This window comes from Mobula birostris, chromosome 2 (assembly GCF_030028105.1).
Source record: "Mobula birostris isolate sMobBir1 chromosome 2, sMobBir1.hap1, whole genome shotgun sequence".
Taxonomy (NCBI): Eukaryota; Metazoa; Chordata; class Chondrichthyes; order Myliobatiformes; family Myliobatidae; genus Mobula; species Mobula birostris.
In genome coordinates, this window is record NC_092371.1 from 109308844 (window position 1) to 109326584 (window position 17741).

Below are 17741 nucleotides of genomic sequence, written 5' to 3' on the forward strand. Positions count from 1 at the left end.
CTTTGTCTTTGTTTGAACTTTTATTCTCTAGTCTTATTTCAATGGCTTCCTTCACTAGGCGATCCCAAAAGCCATTGGCGCAGCAGGGTAGTTTTGTGCTGTCGAAGTCCATACTGTGGTCACTTTGTATGTAATGTTCTGCTACCACAGTTCTCTCTGGGTAACCTAAGCAGATACACATCCTATGCTCTTTGATGCGGTTTTCCACCATGTGCCCTGTCACTCCTCCACATTCACAGGGAATCCTGTAAATGCCAGCCAGCCTGAGTCCCAGCTCATCTTTGACCTGCATATGCTGTGACTTGAGCTTCCTTATGAATTTGTGGATGGTATTAATCCAGTATTTCTTCAGGATCCTGGCAATCCTTCCAGAAACCGTGGAAATATAGGAAAAACAGGCTCCTCCACGTTGTTAAGTTTCCTGGTTTTTGCATTGGCCCTTTTAAGGACCTGATTGATTTCCTTTGCCTTGAAGCCATTCTGTAGGAATGTCATGCGTAATCATCTTCTTTCCTCGTGGAGACTCTCTGGATCCAAAAGAGTTTTCACACTGTTAATCAAAGAAGAAAGAATTGCTGTATATTGGGAGGTGTGATGGTGGCTGTCATTGTTGAGGTACAAGTCCCAGAGGATATAATGATCAGTTTTGCCATGGTGTCCCTTTTCACAAGGGTTCCCATTAAGGACACTTTGGTCCTCCTGCAATCAAGGTTTGTTAAAGTGTATTGTTGACCTTTTTGAACACATCTTTATATCGATGTACTTCCTCTGTAAGGGGAACTACTATGAACAATTGGACTGAGTGGCACCATTGCTAATTTCTACATGGAGGACTTTGAGGAGAGAATACTGAGTTCATCACCCTTAGTAGTGTGGCCACATGGACTCTAGCCACTCCAACAGTTCCATGACCATCTGAACAGTATACATTCAAACATTTACGATGGGGAAGAATGATTGCCTCTTGTTCTTGAACATACTAGATGGTAGCCTCGGACGTGGCATCTATTGGTAGCCCACATGCACGGACTTGTACCTCATCAATGACAGCCACCATCACGCCTCCAACATAGAGTGGTTCTTTGTACTTTGATTAACCGTGCAAAAGCTATTTCGGACCCGGAGAGTCTACATGAGGAGATAAGATGATTACGTGCAATGTTCTTTCAGAATGGCTACAAGGCAAAGGAAATCAGTTGGACCTTTAAAAGGACTGACAGAAAGACCAGGAAAACTAACAACAAGGAGGAACCATTGCTACTGCTTGTCTTCCCTATATTTCCATAGGTTCTGGAAAAATCGCCAGAATCCTGAAGAAGTACTAGAAAATACCATCCACATACCTGTAAGGAAGCTCAAATTATAGCTTATGCAGGTCAAAAACTCAGGGCGGCTAGTGCTTACAAGATCCCTTCTAAATGTGGTACAGTGTATATCAGCAAGATGGGGTGCACGGTGGAATGTAGCACATGCAGTGACCACAGGATTGTCTTCAGCACAATACTGCAGTGCCATACCAATGGCTTTTGGGACCGCTTGGTGAAGGAAGCCATTGAAATAAGACTAGAGAATAAGAATTTCTACAAAGACGAACGTCTCACTCTAAGTAAGAACTGGAATCTGATTTTAAACAAGGTGGGACAGAGGAAACCTGATTGGTTAAGGAGTAACCAATCAGGAGGGACAGACAACGGGAGTTGAGTATATATTCCACTGGCCTAGACATGTCTAGGCATCATGCCCGATGAAGATGGCAGAGTTTGTCATCAAAATGCCAGTTAAAATTGACACCTGGACCAAGCTAAGACTTTTGCACAGTACTGTAGAAGTCATTTTTTTTAATGGTGAACAATTGATCATTGTTGATGTACAGAGAAACATAATAATTAAAAATTAACTTGTAGGTCCAGTGAAAAAGTTAAAGTCAAAAAGTATGGAGATCTTAATCCATACATAGAGGCACTGTGCTCCAAATATGCGGAACACTAGAATATTGTGTAGAAGTCCAATCTTCCCCTACATAGAAGAGTCTGGTAAATTTAGTGAGGTTGATTCCTGGAATGGTGGTTTTGTCATATCAGGAGATATATACTTCCTTGAGTTTAGAAGACTGAGTAGTAATCTCACTGAAAAGTACAAAATCCTTACGGGGTTGTACAGAGTAGATGTAGAGTTGCAATTTTAATGACCCACTGTAGAGCTCTTCTGTCCACCACAGTGCAATTTCTGTAGCACACAGTGATGCAGCATGTTGGGATGCTGTCAGTGACGCATCTGTAGAAGGTCATGAGTATTGATGTACGTAGATCAACTCTCTTCATTCTCCACAAAGTAGAGGCTTTGGTGAGCTTTCTTTACTGTGGAGGATGTGTTTTTGGACCATGAAAGATTGTAGGAGATGTGCACTCGCAGGAGTTTGAAACTGTTAGCAATTTTTACTGTTGTGCCACCAGTGAAAAAGAAGTGTGAGTGGTATATTTTTCCTGATTTAAATTAATTAAGTGGTGAATATGGTTTTTGTGGTCTGAAAATTAGGAGCTTTCTTATCCCCTTTCCAGTCTGTTCCGTATATTTTACCCACACTGACTTTATCATCAAGAATATAGCAAAGCAAAGAAGGGAAAGAATTTAAGAGTCTTGTGTCAGAATTCAACTTTGTTTTCCTATTAGTGGAAGCTCTACCTTACTTTATCATAATTTTTCATTTCAGGTTTGCCAGCTATAGCTGTACCTGCCACATTGTCAGGAAGAGGACTGCCACTTAGCCTTCAGTTCATTGGACGGGCCTTCTGTGATAAGCAACTACTGACTGTTGCCAAATGGTTTGAACAACAAATGAATTTTCCACTTCTCAATCTCCAGGCACTGTTAAATAATTGTAGCGATCTTGTTAAACCTCAGAGTTCAGTTGGTGTCTCCTGATATTTTTTCCAAAAGCACAGTGGCTTAAACCATAAATGTTTGGGAAGGACTTTCAACTGTGAAGCTAAAACTGGAACTTATACATTTTAATAATGTATCAAAGAATAGTACAATGCATCTTATCCAGATGTACTTCTACCTTTCTGTTTTATCAGCTTATTTTCTATTTCCTCTTTTGGAAGCTTTGTCAAAGCGATACTCCTGCCTAAATCACGACAGCTGAGCAGTTCTGGGGTGCACACGATTATTATTTTCTTCTCCTTTTTTTTTTAGATTTGTGTATCACTGGAAAGATAGTTATTTAGTGCCAATTCCCATATGGCCATTGTGTCTGTCTACCCTATCAAGAATTCTGATGGTCTCTGATCTGGCCATGCTGTTCAATTAAAAAAAAATAGGAGCACTGGTGGAATGGTAGAAGCGAGCATTTTAATTTTCAAAGTGCATTCATGGCATTATGATTAAAAGTCTGATACAAGAAAGAAAAGATGGCCTCTCTCCTGTAGTATGCACTAATGCATGCTATTCAAACAGAAGAGTACTTCTAAATGTCAGTCCATTGAAATAATGGCTCATAATCTGCATGGTCTAAAACTGCATGTCAATTTCAACAGAATTCACCAAGCAATGGGAAGCAGTCTGTTTGAGGGAATACAAGTAAGGATTTGTCATGCTATAGGTGGCTTGCCTGTTTGTAAGAATGAAATAGTGGGGAGGATAGTTTGTGCTTGACTTTTGAGAAGTACCCTTTCAGAACATTCAGGATGATTGAAAGGACGTGGTTACAAGATTGGGAGTGTGGAGTGTTTGTGGTGGGCTTGAAGCAGGGTGGACTCTTAAAGCTAAGGTCTGAAGGAATTTCTTTGCAAAATGGGAAATTCTCGATTCTCTCCTTTGGTGAGTTGTGGAGACTAGATCACTGGGGATATTGAGAGAAGAGGTGGATACATTTTTGAAAGATCAGAGCATTGAGGCCAATGGAGAAGTGGATGTGGAGAGAATAGTTCCTGTGGTAGGTGAGTCTAAGAACAGAGGGTACAGCCTCAGAATAGAAGGACATCCCTTTCGTACAAAGATGAGGAATTTCTTTAGCCAGAGTGTGGTCCATCTGTGCATACAGTTGTGGAGGCCACTTGGGTATCTTCCACTACTCAGAGCTAGAGTCACTGGGTATATTTAAAACAGAGTCACTAGAAGTCATTGGGTATATTTTAAAAAGTCTCTAGAAGTCAATGTGTATATTTACAGGGGAGGTCAGTAGGTTCTTCGACAGTAAGGGTGTCAAAGTTTACAGGGAGAAGGCAGGAGAATGGGTTTGAGAAGGATAATATATCAGCCAGGATGAAATGGCAGAGCAGAATCAGTAGACCAAATAGCCTAATTCTCCCATCTCTTTTTGAATCCTGACACAGAAGAAGAGGTGAGATCTGAGCAGTATGATCAGCCAAAGTCACATTGAAGCCTGAGACAAACTTGAAGATCCCAGTGCGAACTCTGGGCATTTTCTTGAAATCTTATGAGTTGGGTTCAACAATGACACACCTTCAACTGTTGTATTGAAGCATTGCTTCCATTTGGCTTTGACGCTTTGTATTCCTGAAGAAATATCAACTCGTCTTTGGTTCTGAGTGGTTATGCCTTGTCTGACTTATCAGCAGTGAACTCCTTGCCCTTTTCTTGGCACCACATTTCTGATGGTACTGATCTTTGGGCTTTCATTCTGCTGTGTATGTTTTTTTTCTGGTAAAGCAGACCCTGGAAACCAAACCATTTTCCATTCTAACCCCCTAAGTTTGAAAGGCAGTACTGGAGTCACAGGCCCAGTGTTTTGAAAGACAGCACATGCCTCAGCATTTTATGACCAATATATAAGACTGGATGATGATGAGTGTGAATGAGAATGGTTATGAGTGGCCACACTCTGGGAAGAGGTGACTGGGTGAATTGACAGGCAAGAGTAAAGGAGATGATTGAAGATAGCAGAGAATCTGAATCCGAATCAGGTTTATTATCACTGGCATGTGTCGTGAAATTTGTTAATGTAGCAGCAGCAGTTCAATGCAATACATAATATAGAAGAAGAAAAATAATAATAAATTACAGTATACGTATATTGAATAGATTATAAATTGTGCAAAAACAGAAATAATATATATTTAGGAAGTGAGGTAGCGTTCACAGGTTCAATGTCCATTTAGGAATCGGATGACAGAGGGGAAGAAGCTGTCCCTGAATTGCTGAGTGTGTGCCTTCAGGCTTCTGTACCACCTACCTAATGGTAACAGTGAGAAAAGGGCATGCCCTGGGTGCTGGAAGTCCTTAATAATGGACGCTGCCTTTCTGAGACACCGCTCCTTGAAGATGTTCTGGGTACTTTGTAGGCCAGTACCCAAGATGGAGCTGACTGAATTTACAACCCTCTGCAGCTTCTTTCGGTCCTGTGCAATAGCCCCCCCGTACCAGTCAGTGATGCAGCCTGTCAGAATGCTCTCCACGGTACATCTATAGAAGTTTTTGAGTGTATTTGTTGACATACCAAATCTCTTCAAACTCCTAATGAAGTATAATTGCTGTCTTGCCTTCTTTATAACTGCATTGATATGTTGGGACCAGGTTAGGTCCTCAGAGATCTTGAAACTGTGTAGTCTCTCCACTTCTGATCCCCCATGAGGATTGGTATGTGTTCCTTCATCTTACCCTTCCTGAAGTCCACAATCAGCTCTTTCGTCTTACTGACGTTGAGTGCAAGTTTGTTGCTGTGATACCACTCCACCAGTTGGCGTATCTCGGTCCTGTACACCCTCTCATCTCCATCTGAAATTCTATCAACAATGGTTGTATCATCAGCAAATTTATAGATGGTATTTGACCTATGCCCTAGCCACACAGTCATGGGTATAGAGAGAGTAGAGCAGTGAACTAGGCACACACCCCTGAGGTGCAACAGTATTGATCGTCAACGAGGATGATATGTTATCACCAATCCGTACAGATTGGAAGTTGAGGATCTAATTGCAAAGGGAGGTACGGAGGCCCAGGTTCTGTAACTTCTCAATCAGTATTGTGGGAATGATGGTGTTAAATGCTGAGCTATAGTCAATGAACAGCATCCTGACATAAAGGGGAGACTGAAGCAGGAAAGAAGTGGATGTGGGTAACATCTTGCATGCCTGCTCTATGCATCAAAGTATTTCCGCTTCAAATGTGTGAATATATGTGTGAGACCACATAAATATTTAGACCAAGATTTTTCTCCGTCAGGAGTATGATAGCTGATGTACAACAACAGTCCTGTGATGAAAGAATTCACACTCTGGTATTCCAGTACTCAGAACTGGAGTGAAAGTAACTAGTTTCTCATCCAGAAGGACTGAATACACAGAGAAAGCACCCAATCCTTTTAAAGAACATTAACAACAATTGGAAACAAATCAGAAGATTTTAATTAAATTTTGCTGATGAATGGGTGTGATTAGGTTGTAATTAGCCAATTGACATTGCCCTGCTTCTTCTTGTTAGGACATTCATGGGAAATCTTCCATGTTATTGTATAAATGCCATGCCTCAGAACTAGCTTGATAAATATGCAGCTAGTTCTGAGACACAGGCCTTCAGTACTACAGCTGAGATGTTAGCTGATCCCATAGCCTTTGCAGTCTGTATCAAGTGCTGTCAGCTCCTTGAGTGAATGGAATTGGCTGAAGTTTGGCTCTTTAGATGGTGGGCATTTAAGGAGCAAGCCAAAGGTGTGGGCAGTTATACAGAGGAATCAGGATTATTTACACTTAATTGCAGAAAAGTGGAGGGGTTCTCTCCAGTCTCCGGGTCAATATCGTTAAAACAGATATACCATTGGATATCCTTGTTATTTGCAGGAACCTGTTGTGCACAAATTTACCTCTGCATTTTCTCCAGTAGGCACTGCACTTTGACAGTATTTTAGAATATCCTATGTTGTGAAAGACACTGTATAAATAATCCTTCAAAAATGTAAAAATTACAAAGTAATCATTTCTAAATATTCTTAATTTTTTACCACAATCTAAGCAGAATTTTGAATGGATGAATTAAATTTGCATTTTAGATATTTTTCCTTGTTTTATCTTGTTTATCTGTATCCTATTTGATTGGGAGTTTTATTATTTAAGTGTCAACTGGCTCTATAATTACTTATGCTAATTATAACAATGTATTCCCAATAACCGCACCATTACCATGGTATGTCTATTATTATGAAACTAATAAGATTGAGAAAGAAAAAGAATTAAATTTGCATTAGGGTATATTGTGTAAATATTTTTCTGATATTACAACATAAGTTAGTTGAATGTTGATGTTTATACAGAGTGGATAAGCTGGAATCAGTCATCCCAGAAATGCAGATATTAATTCAAATTTATCCACACTTTGACATTAAAATTCTTGTAACTCTGAGTCAACTGTAAAACCAGTCAATGTATTTTAAATCTAAGCTCCAAAGTTCAAAGGTGATTAGTCCTTTAACTGCACGAGAAAAAGTTGGTGTAAACTGTGCCAATTTTAATATTTTTTTCCTCAAGTTTCAGTTTCATCTCATTTGCATGCCATCAATTGTAAAATTTGCTCTGAGCAAAAGCAGTTGGACAGACTTTTTAAAAAATGTTAGCATTTTTTTGTATTCACTCACCTATAACTAATGGGATCCTAAACCAGGAGATGGAACAAAGCTCGAACAGAAAATAAACATTTATTCAGTAAAACTACATAGCTACAAAAATCTTAAAGACGACTATTTAAGCAGCTGACCCAAGAATTTTCGAGATGCTGTTAGGAATTACAATCAATCAGCAAAAGTCAACCTGGGATTGTTCGTCAGTTGACCAAAACGCGTTGGTTGTTTCAGCTTGCCATAACTCCTCCCTCTTGATGAGTACCAACAGGATTTTAGTTGAATGTTGATTTGGATTGGAACAACCAGCTTGTGCTGGCGATCAACCCTTTGTAGTGGCTGCAGGCTATCACTTTCTTGTCATGATGTTGCTTGCGGCTGTGCTGGTGGTTGGTTTGGTTGGGCGAAAAAGAACCCTTCCAGAAGAAGACAACGGTCCAGTTCTGTGTTTAGATGATCTGCCCGATGAACCTGTTATACCGTGGAGACCACGTGGCCACAACTGGTTGATGTGCCAATGTCATCTATGACAACTTAGTAGAAGACTTTACCCATTCATTTGACAATCTGGCCTGGTATCCAAGTGGTCTTGTCTATTGCAATACTGTCTGGGCCACACTGCAGATTTGGGCTTGAATGACTTCGCCCGTCGACCAAGATCTGTGTGGCTGCCTTTGTGCGCGTGACCACCTACTGTCTCAGATGCTGGACACTACGGCAGCAGTGTGTGTAGCATTGCGCGGTTTCCTCCTTAAAACCACTTCAGCTGGAACTTTCCCTGGAACCCTGGATGGGCTGTAATTCAATGTCAGCAGAAATGTATTGAGAGCCTCGAGCAATGCTCCCTCTTGACTTCAAAAGCAATCCAAATATCCAGACCTGCCTCTCAGTTTTTTTTGCACTACCTTACTTCCCATTTTTCTATTTTCTATTTATGATTTATAATTTTTTTTAATATTTACTAATTTTAACTATTTTTAATATCTTTAATATTTAATATTTGTAATCCAGGGAGTGTGAAGCGCAGAATCAAATATCGCTGTGATGATTGTACGTTCTAGTACCAATTGTTTGGCGACGATAAAGTATCATTTAAAAGTATTCACAAACCTCTCTGCTTGGGGATGAATGGATAATTCCGCTGTTCTGTCATAATGCAGCAAACTGCTGTGAATTGAATTGAGTGCCATTGTCAGAAACATCTGACATCCAAAGATGGCTAAAGATCTGCAGCATTTGCTGAATGGTGGCCTCTGTCGTCAAGAACTTCATAGGTAATACTCCTGACTGCTTGGAGTAGGTATCAGTCAGGACAAGGAAGGTTGATTGGGCCAGCAAAGTAACTGTGTACTTGTTTCCAACATCTGAAAGCCTGAGGCCACGGTTGTGGATCGCATTACTTGGACTCTTAGCTGCCATAGAGCACTGAGTACACTGCTTGAACGTGGATGGGATATAAAGACGTCAGCATATTCTTCACTTGATCAAAAGCCTTTTGGCATTGTTTCTCCCCGTAACCTTTGATGCCCTGACTAATAAAGAACTGATAAGCTTCCACTAAAAAGTTTTAAAAACTGTTAAGCATTTACAGGAGTTCTACACATTTGTTAATGCTTAACAGTTTTAAAAAATATCTACCTTTTCAAACCTTACGCTGCCGTCATAAAAACAAATGGAAACATTTTCCAAAACATCTCATTCTGCAGAGATTTTTGCCATGGAGTGTCCATACATATTCATTCTCATTTTCTCTCTCTCTCTCTCTCTCTCTGTCCTCCCTATCCTTGCTCTTCCCCCTCTCTCCCCCACCTTCTCTCCCTCCCTCCCATCGGCCTTTCCCTCCTTCCCCTCTTTCTCTTATTCCTCTTCACCCCCAACAGCAAAGCTGAGGAAGAGACTGAACCTAATAATGGGATATCCAAGTTTAAGGTGTTATATTTCCTGCAGAGGAATTTCAAATTGAACTCTATTTTGGTAGTTTACTTTGGTCTGTGAGGATTTGAAGAGAAGAGGCAGAGGCAGAGGCAGAAAAATCATTGCAGTTTTATTCAGGAGAGTGATTATCCAGGCTATGTACAATAGAAGGAAGAAAACAGGTTCTTACCAATAAAGGAAAATGCAAGGTAACTATATGGTGACACTTGAAGATTCCTGAAATCATGGATGGAATGGTTGCATTGCAGAAAGGTCCCATCTGGCGAGTCTACCATGGTCTACGTAAGAGAAATTCTCAGTCCCATTCCCTGCCTTCTCCACGTAGACCTTCGAACTTTTTCCTTTCAAATATACTAGTTCCCTTCGAACACTACACCTGGATCTGGAAGCTGACTGCAAGCATAAAATCTGCTATTATACACTGGTATGCAATAACACACCAGAAAAGATCACTTGCGACCAACAACTGTCAGAAGCTTGGCAACAAATCAAGTACGTACGTAGTGTCTTTATACAAACCCCATTTCCAGAAAAGTTGGGATATTTTCCAAAATGCAATAAAAACAAAAATCTGTGATATGTTAATTCACGTGAACCTTTATTTAACTGACAAAAGTACAAAGAAAAGATTTTCAATAGTTTAACTGACCAACTTAATTGTATTTTATAAACATGCACAAATTTAGAATTTGATGGCTGCAACACACTCAACAAAAGTTGGGGCAGAGGCACGTTTACCATTGTGTTACATCACCTTTCCTTTTAATAACACTTTTTAATTGTTTTGGAACTGAGGATACTAATTGTAGTAGATTTGCAATTGGAAATTTTGTCCATTCTTGCTTGATATAAGACTTCAGCTGCTCAACAGTCCATGGTCTCTGTTGTCTGATTCTCCTCTTCATGATGTGCCATACATTTTCAGTAGGAGATAGATCTGGACTGGCAGCAGGCCAGTCAAGCACATGCACTCTGTGTCTACAAAGCCATGCTGTTGTAGCCCGTGCAGAATGTGGTCTGGCATTGTCCTGCTGAAATAAGCATGGATGTCCCGGGAAGAGACGTCGCCTTGATGGCAACATGCGTCTCTCTAAATTCCTAATATACGCCTCAGAGTCAATGGTACCTTCACATACATGCAACTCACCCGTGCCGTGGGCACTGATGCACCCCCATACCATCACAAAAGCTGGCTTTTGCACCTTTCGCTGATAACAGTCTGGATGTTCGCTTTCATCTTTGGCACGGAGAACGCGATGCCCGTTTTTTCCGAAAACTAGCTGAAATGTGGACTCATCTGACCACAGCACACGGTTCCGCAGTCTTTCAGTCCATCTGAGATGAGCTCGGGCCCAGAGAACTTGCTGGCATTTCTGCATAGAGTTGATCCTCCTTGCGTAATACAGTTTCAAGTTGCATTTCTGGATGCAGCGACGGACTGTGTTGAGTGACAATGGTTTTCTGAAGGTTTTCCAAAGTACTCCCGAGCCCAGGTGGCTATAATTGTCACAGTAGCATGACGGTTTCTTAGGCAGTGCTGCCTGAGGGCTGGAAGATCACGCGCATTCTACGGTGGTTTCCGACCTTGCCCTTTACGCACTGAGATGCCTCTGAATTCTCTGAATCTTTTCACAATATTACATACTGTAGACGTTGAATTCTAAATTTGTGTATATTTACAAAATACAATTAAGTTGGTCAATAAAACCATGAAAATCTTTTCTTTGTACTTTTGACAGTTAAATAAAGGTTCACGTGAATTAACATATCACAGATTTTTGTTTTTATTGCATTTTGGAAAATATCCCAACTTTTCTGGAAATGGGGTGTGTACATACGGATGGGCATTACCGTTGTTTTTAAAGCACAATTTTACAAACAAACTCGGGCAGACTTACAGAGTGGTTGCTCTTGTCAGTGTTTCGGTCATACGAAAAGCAGCTCCAAGTCCATCACATATACATCCCAGCAACTGCAAACAATCTGCTGGAGAAACTCAGCTGATTCTGAAACATATGTAGGGAGGAAAGAAATTGTTACCGTTTCAGATTAGAAGCCCTGCATCAGGTTCGGAAACACTAACCATTCCTCCCCCACCCCCCCCACAGATGCTGCTCAACTCCCTGAGTTCGTTAGGCAGATTGTTTCTGCAGATTCCAGCATCTGCAGTCTCTTTATCTGTTTGATTTTTAAATACTGTTTTAAAAAAAAATCAGAAGAATCGCATAATGCCTAAGCAGTTGAGTGTAAAGAGAAGGCAAACAAAGCTAAATGACTGTTTATATCTACAGCAAAACTTTGATAACCCCCTAAAACACACACAAAATGCTGGAGGAACTCAGCAGGTCAGACACCATCTATGGAAATGACTAACCAGTCGGTGTTCCAGGCTGAGCTGGTCTGACTTAGTAGAGTAGGGATTAATGGGTCCTTTTCAGAATGGCAGGCAGTGAGTAGTGGGGTACCGCAAGGCTCAGTGCTGGGACCGCAGCTATTTACAATATACATTAATGATTTAGATGAAGGGATTAAAAGTAACATTAGCAAATTTGCAGATGACACAAAACTGGGTGACAGTGTGAAATGTGAGGAGGATGTTATGAGAATGAATGCAAGGTAACTTGGACAGGTTGGGTGAGTGGGCGGATGCAGATAATGTGGATAAATGTGGGGTTATCCACTTTGGTGGCAAGAACAGGAAGGCAGATTACTATCTGAATGGTGTCAAGTTAGGAAAAGGGGAAGTACAATGAGATCTGGGTGTCCTTGTTCATCAGTCACTGAAAGTAAGCATACAGGTACAGCAGACAGTGCAGAAAGCTGGTGGCATGTTGGCCTTCATAACAAGGGGAGTTGAGTATAGGAGCAAAGAGGTCCTTCTGCAGTTGTACAAGGCCCTGGTGAGACCCGACCTGGAGTATTGTGTGCAGTTTTGGTCTCCAAATTTGAGGATGGACATTCTTGCTATGGAGGGGGTGCAGCATAGGTTCACTGGGTTAATTCCAGGGATGGCAGGAATGTCATGTTGAAAGATTGGAGCTACTGGGCTTGTATACACTGGAATTTAGGATGAGAGGGGATCTGATTGAAACATATAAGATTATTAAGGGATTGGACATGCGAGAGGCAGGAAACACATTCCTGATGTAGGGGGAGTCCAGAACCAGAGGCCACAGTTTAAGAATAAGGGATAGGCCATTTAGAACGGAGTTGAGGAAAAATTTTTTCACCCAGAGAGTTGTGGATCTGTGGAATGCTCTGCCCCAGAAGGCAGTGGAGGCCAATTCTCTGGATGCTTTCAAGAAAGAGTTGGATAGAGCTCTTAAAGATAGTGGAGTCAAGGGATATGGGAAGGAGGTAGGAACGGGGTACTGATTGTGGATGATCAGCCATGATCACAGTGAATGGTGGTGCTGGCTCAAAGGGCCGAATGGCCGCCTCCTGCACCTATTGTCTATTGTCTATTGACTCTAGAAATTCCAGTGGCTCATCAAGTGACATTTACCATGCTCACTGTTACCCTGAAGGGCTGAACTCTACCTCATTACTTTTTTATTTAATTTGACTATTAACATACATATATTTGCTTGCTCTGATTCATTTTTCTATACTTATTATGTATTGCATTTTACTGCTGCCGCAAAGTTAACAAAATTCACGACAAATGCTGGTAAACCTGATTCTGATTTTGATTCCTGTTCTCCCATCCCTCCACTGTTTCTCTCATCTTTAAACTCATGAAGTTATGCTGCCTTGAAACTTACTGGGTTCACTGGAAAAAGTATTATTCTGCATCTATCAGAAGTGAATTTAAAGCTTGCTGGAGCATTTTTCTTAAAGAAATGTTCTACGTGTGCCAGGTTAGAGGAATTTTGTTGTGTATCAATTTGAACTGCATTGTGTATTTCTGGTACCAGAGGCATTTCAGACCACCTCTAAAGTGAAGGTTGGTTGGACGTTCCAGAGGCAGGATATCAGGGTGTACCACTGCCCAGAGCTTGCTCTGCCTTGTAGGATGCCTCTTACGTGTACAGGGTCAGTCAATAGGGAACCTGCATCTGGGCAGGTGACAGGGGTAGCGGGCTGGGTCCAGGCTAATCCAAACCACTGTTTCTGACATAGAGTAATGCAGTACAGAAACAGGCCCTTCGGCCCACTATGTCTATGCAGACCACATTATTTTTCCTGCTGGTCCCAGTTGTCCACATTCAGCGTATGGCCCTTCAAGCCCTTCCCCTTCATGTATCTATCCAACTGTTGGAATTGTACTCACCTCCATCAATTCCTCTGGCAGCTCATTCCAGGTACTCACTCCCCTCTGTGCAAAGAGGTTATGTCTCAGAACTCTTTTATATCCCTCCACTCTTGTATTTTTGTCTTCTAGTTTTGGGCTTCCAAAACCTGGGGAAAAGACTATCTACTTTATGTCACTTTTGACCTCATTATCTCATACAAGGTCACCCCTCATTCTCCTGTGCACTTGGGACTAAAAATCCAGTATGGCCAACCTCCCCCCATAACTCAGGCCCTCTAGTCCATGGAACATGCTCATAAATCTCTTCCATACCCTCTTCAGCTGACAACGTCTTTCCTATAAGAGATCTAAACTGGATACAATATGGCCTCATCAACGATTTGTAGAACAGCAACATAATGTCCCTGCTCCTAAACTTGGTGCCCTGTCTGATGAAGGCCAGAATGCTAAATGCCTACTTTGCTAACCTGTGTACTTGTGTGGCCACTTTCAGAAGCTGTACACGTGTACTCCCAGGTCTGTCTGTTCCACAACATTCACCAGTGCCCTGTCCAATATTTATCACTTTATACCTTTCTAAGTTGAAATCTATTTGCCATTTCTCAGCCCATCTCCCTAACTGATCAAGATCTCTTTGCAATTCATTGTAACCTCATCTGGCACTAGCAATCATATCACAGTCAGAGTCACTTGGATCGCATTTCTTCCCCATTCTGATGTTTGGTCTGAACAACAACTGAACCTCTTGACCATGTCTGCATACTTTTATGCATTGAGTTACTGCCACGTGATTAGTTAATTAGATATCTGCATTACAAGTATACCTAATAAAGTGGTCACTGAATGTACAAATGTACTGTCCTACCTTCATCTATCCCCTCTTTGTTACCTCTTCAAAAAACTCCAAAAGATGCATCAGACATGCCTTCCCATGCACAAAACTATGTTGACAATTCCTGATCAGGCCTTGACTATCCAAGTGATGGTAGATCTTCCTTCCGGTAACTTCCCTATGACGGAAATAAAATGCACCAACCTGTAGTTCCCTGGGCTGTCCTTGCTACTCAGCTTGAACAGTGGAGTAACATTAGCCGCCCTCCAGTCTTCTGGAACTTCACCAATGGCTAACGACAAAATGAGCACCTCTATAAGGGTATCTGTGATTTCTTCCCTAGACTCCTAATAAGGTCCAGAGGTGCATTTGGTCGCCCCCTGAGGATGTGTCCACCTTAACATGCTTCAAGGCTGCAAATATCTCCTTCCTCGTAATATGCACACAACCCAAAAACTCACTACCTTTTAGCCACATATCCACGATATTCTCCTTAGTAGATAGCAAAGAGAAACAGACATTAAAAATCTCAGCCATTTCCTGTGACTCCACACATAGGCAGCCCTGATTGTTTTCAAGAGTACCCAGTCCCTCCCTAGTCACCTTTTACCATTAATATTACTGAAGAACCTCTTTCGGAATATACTTAACTCTGCCTACCAAATTCACCTTACAATCTCTTTTCTCTCTTCCTGATTTCCTTCTTAAGCCTGCTCTTAAACTTTTTTCATCGAGGGATTCTTTGTATACAGCTGCCTAAAACTTCACTTCATTTCCATGATCTGAACCTCTATCTCTCATCAGCAAGGGTTCCCTGAAGTTGGTATGTCTATCCCTCACCCTAAAAGGCACATGTTTCCTAGATTCTTGATAAGACCCTTTTCAAAGGCTCCCACTTGCCTTTGCCTTTAAATGGAGTCATCCAGTTCACCTTAGCTAGATCCTGCTGGATGCTCTCAAAGTTGGCCCTGCTCCAGTTCAGGATTTTAACCTGTGGACCTGTTCTATTTTTTTCCATAACTATTTTTAAACTAATGGAATTGGATCACTTGACGCAAATTCTCAAATGCCACTTCGTTTATTTGGCCTGCCTCATTCTCTCAGAGGAGATCCAGCGATTCTCCTTCCTGAGTAAATCCCCCTCAATTTGTGTGAGAAAGTTGTCTGGGATGCTCTACACAAATTCTATGTAATCGTGGCCCTTTGCACTCTGGGTGGTCCAGTTGATACTGGGGAAATTGAAATCTCACACTAGCATTGCCCTACTATTCTCATAACTGTACGGAAATGCTTAACACTTCTGCTCCTCAAGTTCTCACTGAATAAATTGGGGGGGGGGGGGTTGCTATAATATAGAGTACCAGTGAGATCATCACCTTCTTATTTCTAAGTTCTACTCAAATATCCTCATTAGATATCATCAATATCCTCAAGAATACCATCTTTGCACAGTGCTGCTATCTCCTCTCTAATCAAAAAGGCAACAACCTTCCACTTTTTCTTGTTCCTACAGCATCAGTATCTCAGAACATTGAGCTGCCAGTCTTGCTCTTCCCTCGGCCAAGTATCTGTTATGAACGCAATATCCCAGTTGCTAGAGACAATCAATGCCTGCATTTTGTCCACCAAGCTATATGCATTGAAACAGATGCAATTTAAAGCACGGCTCCTATCTACCCTTTTACTGTAAATGTGGCTATCCTGATTGCTAAGCTTGAACTCTTTGATTGTTGCATGTAGCCCAATCTTCTCTCTGGCTTCACTTTCTTGAATTCCATGGACCTACCAATCTAATTTAAACTCCCCCTGGTGGCAAAAGCAAATGTTCCCACCTGAGTATTGGTACCTCTACTGTTCAAGTGCATCCCTCTTACACAGGTTCACCTCGAAGATGGAAGAGATCCCAATGATCCAAGAACTTGAATTCCTGCCCCTTGCACCACCTCCTCAGTCACACAATCATCTGCCCTATCTTTCTATTCCTGGACTCGTTATAGCACATGGCACTGGGAGTAATCTGGAGATCGTTTTCCTTGTGGTTCTTCATTTTAATTGGTGACAACCATCAGTTGAAGGATATTTGACTTGAAATATCAACTCTGCTTGTCTCTCCAAGGACATTTCCTGGCCTGCAGGTTTCCTGCATCTGTGTTTAGTAATCTTGATCAAGGGATTTGTGTCAGCCAGGCCACTGTGAGAACAATTGAGCACCTGAGGAAAGACAGGCCTCTGAAGGCATCCATCCCCAAATGCTACATCATAGTTTTAATGTAGTGGATGAAATAATACTATACAAACATACTGGCTAGCTTAGGGCACATTAATGCTGTGCTTCATCAAATATATTAGTATTAATTTAGAGTACAACTTGTAATATATACAAGCATTGATTTGATGGTGCTTGAGTTTCAGTAATCACCATAGAGCACTTGAGATGCATAGCAATACCTTAGAAACCATTCTGAAACCTATTTCTCTAGTAAGCAGTAATTATTTATCTGTTTAAAATGATTCTTAATCATCCACATTAGAACAGTTACAAGGTTCCTTTTGAGAAAGCAGTGTTGTGTTTTATATATTGTTCTATTGACTGGTTGTTACTTTCAGCTGTAATGAAGTAGGTGCATTGTTAAATCAATAATGAGAAGGAAGAGAATTCCAGACACTCTGGTCCAAACTAAAAGGTACATCATGGCCTTCATTGATGAACAGTGTGAAGAAAGTTAACGTGGATGAATCCCTGATCTGTTTGGCTGATCCACTGAGATCAGTAAACTTGCTGATTCTGTCTGTGGATGAATGCTTACTTGCTTTAGTACCCTAAAAGAACAAAGCACCATTTCCAGTGGAGATTATTCGACCCTTTCTTTTATAAAGCAGATCTGAGCTGTGCTGTTTGATTGACTGTATCTGGGCCCAGATAGAGTGGATGTGAAGAGGAGCTTCCATTATTTTTTAGATTATGAGAACACTCAGTCCTCTTGTATTGTCATTTAGAAATGCATACATGCATTAAGAAATGATACAATTAGCAGGAGAGTCCAGGAGCCAGGGGCACAGATTCAGAATAAAGTGAGATGAGTAGGAATTTCTCTATCCAACGGGTGGTGAAACTGTGGAATTCATCATCATAAAGGGCTGTGGAGGCC

At 41.3% G+C, this 17741-nt stretch overlaps 1 protein-coding gene across 1 annotated transcript in view; it reads left to right on the forward strand.

Moving 5' to 3' along the window:
* The window catches only part of qrsl1 (glutaminyl-tRNA amidotransferase subunit QRSL1), a 44766-nt gene extending 37401 nt beyond the window's left edge, over nt 1–7365 (forward strand). Inside the window, exon 11 of the mRNA XM_072246126.1 lies at nt 2711–7365. Coding sequence (XP_072102227.1) covers nt 2711–2922 — 212 coding nt within the window. The 3' untranslated portion in view covers nt 2923–7365. The remainder of the gene's footprint in view (nt 1–2710) is intronic.
* The last annotated feature ends 10376 nt before the right edge of the window (nt 7366–17741 follow it).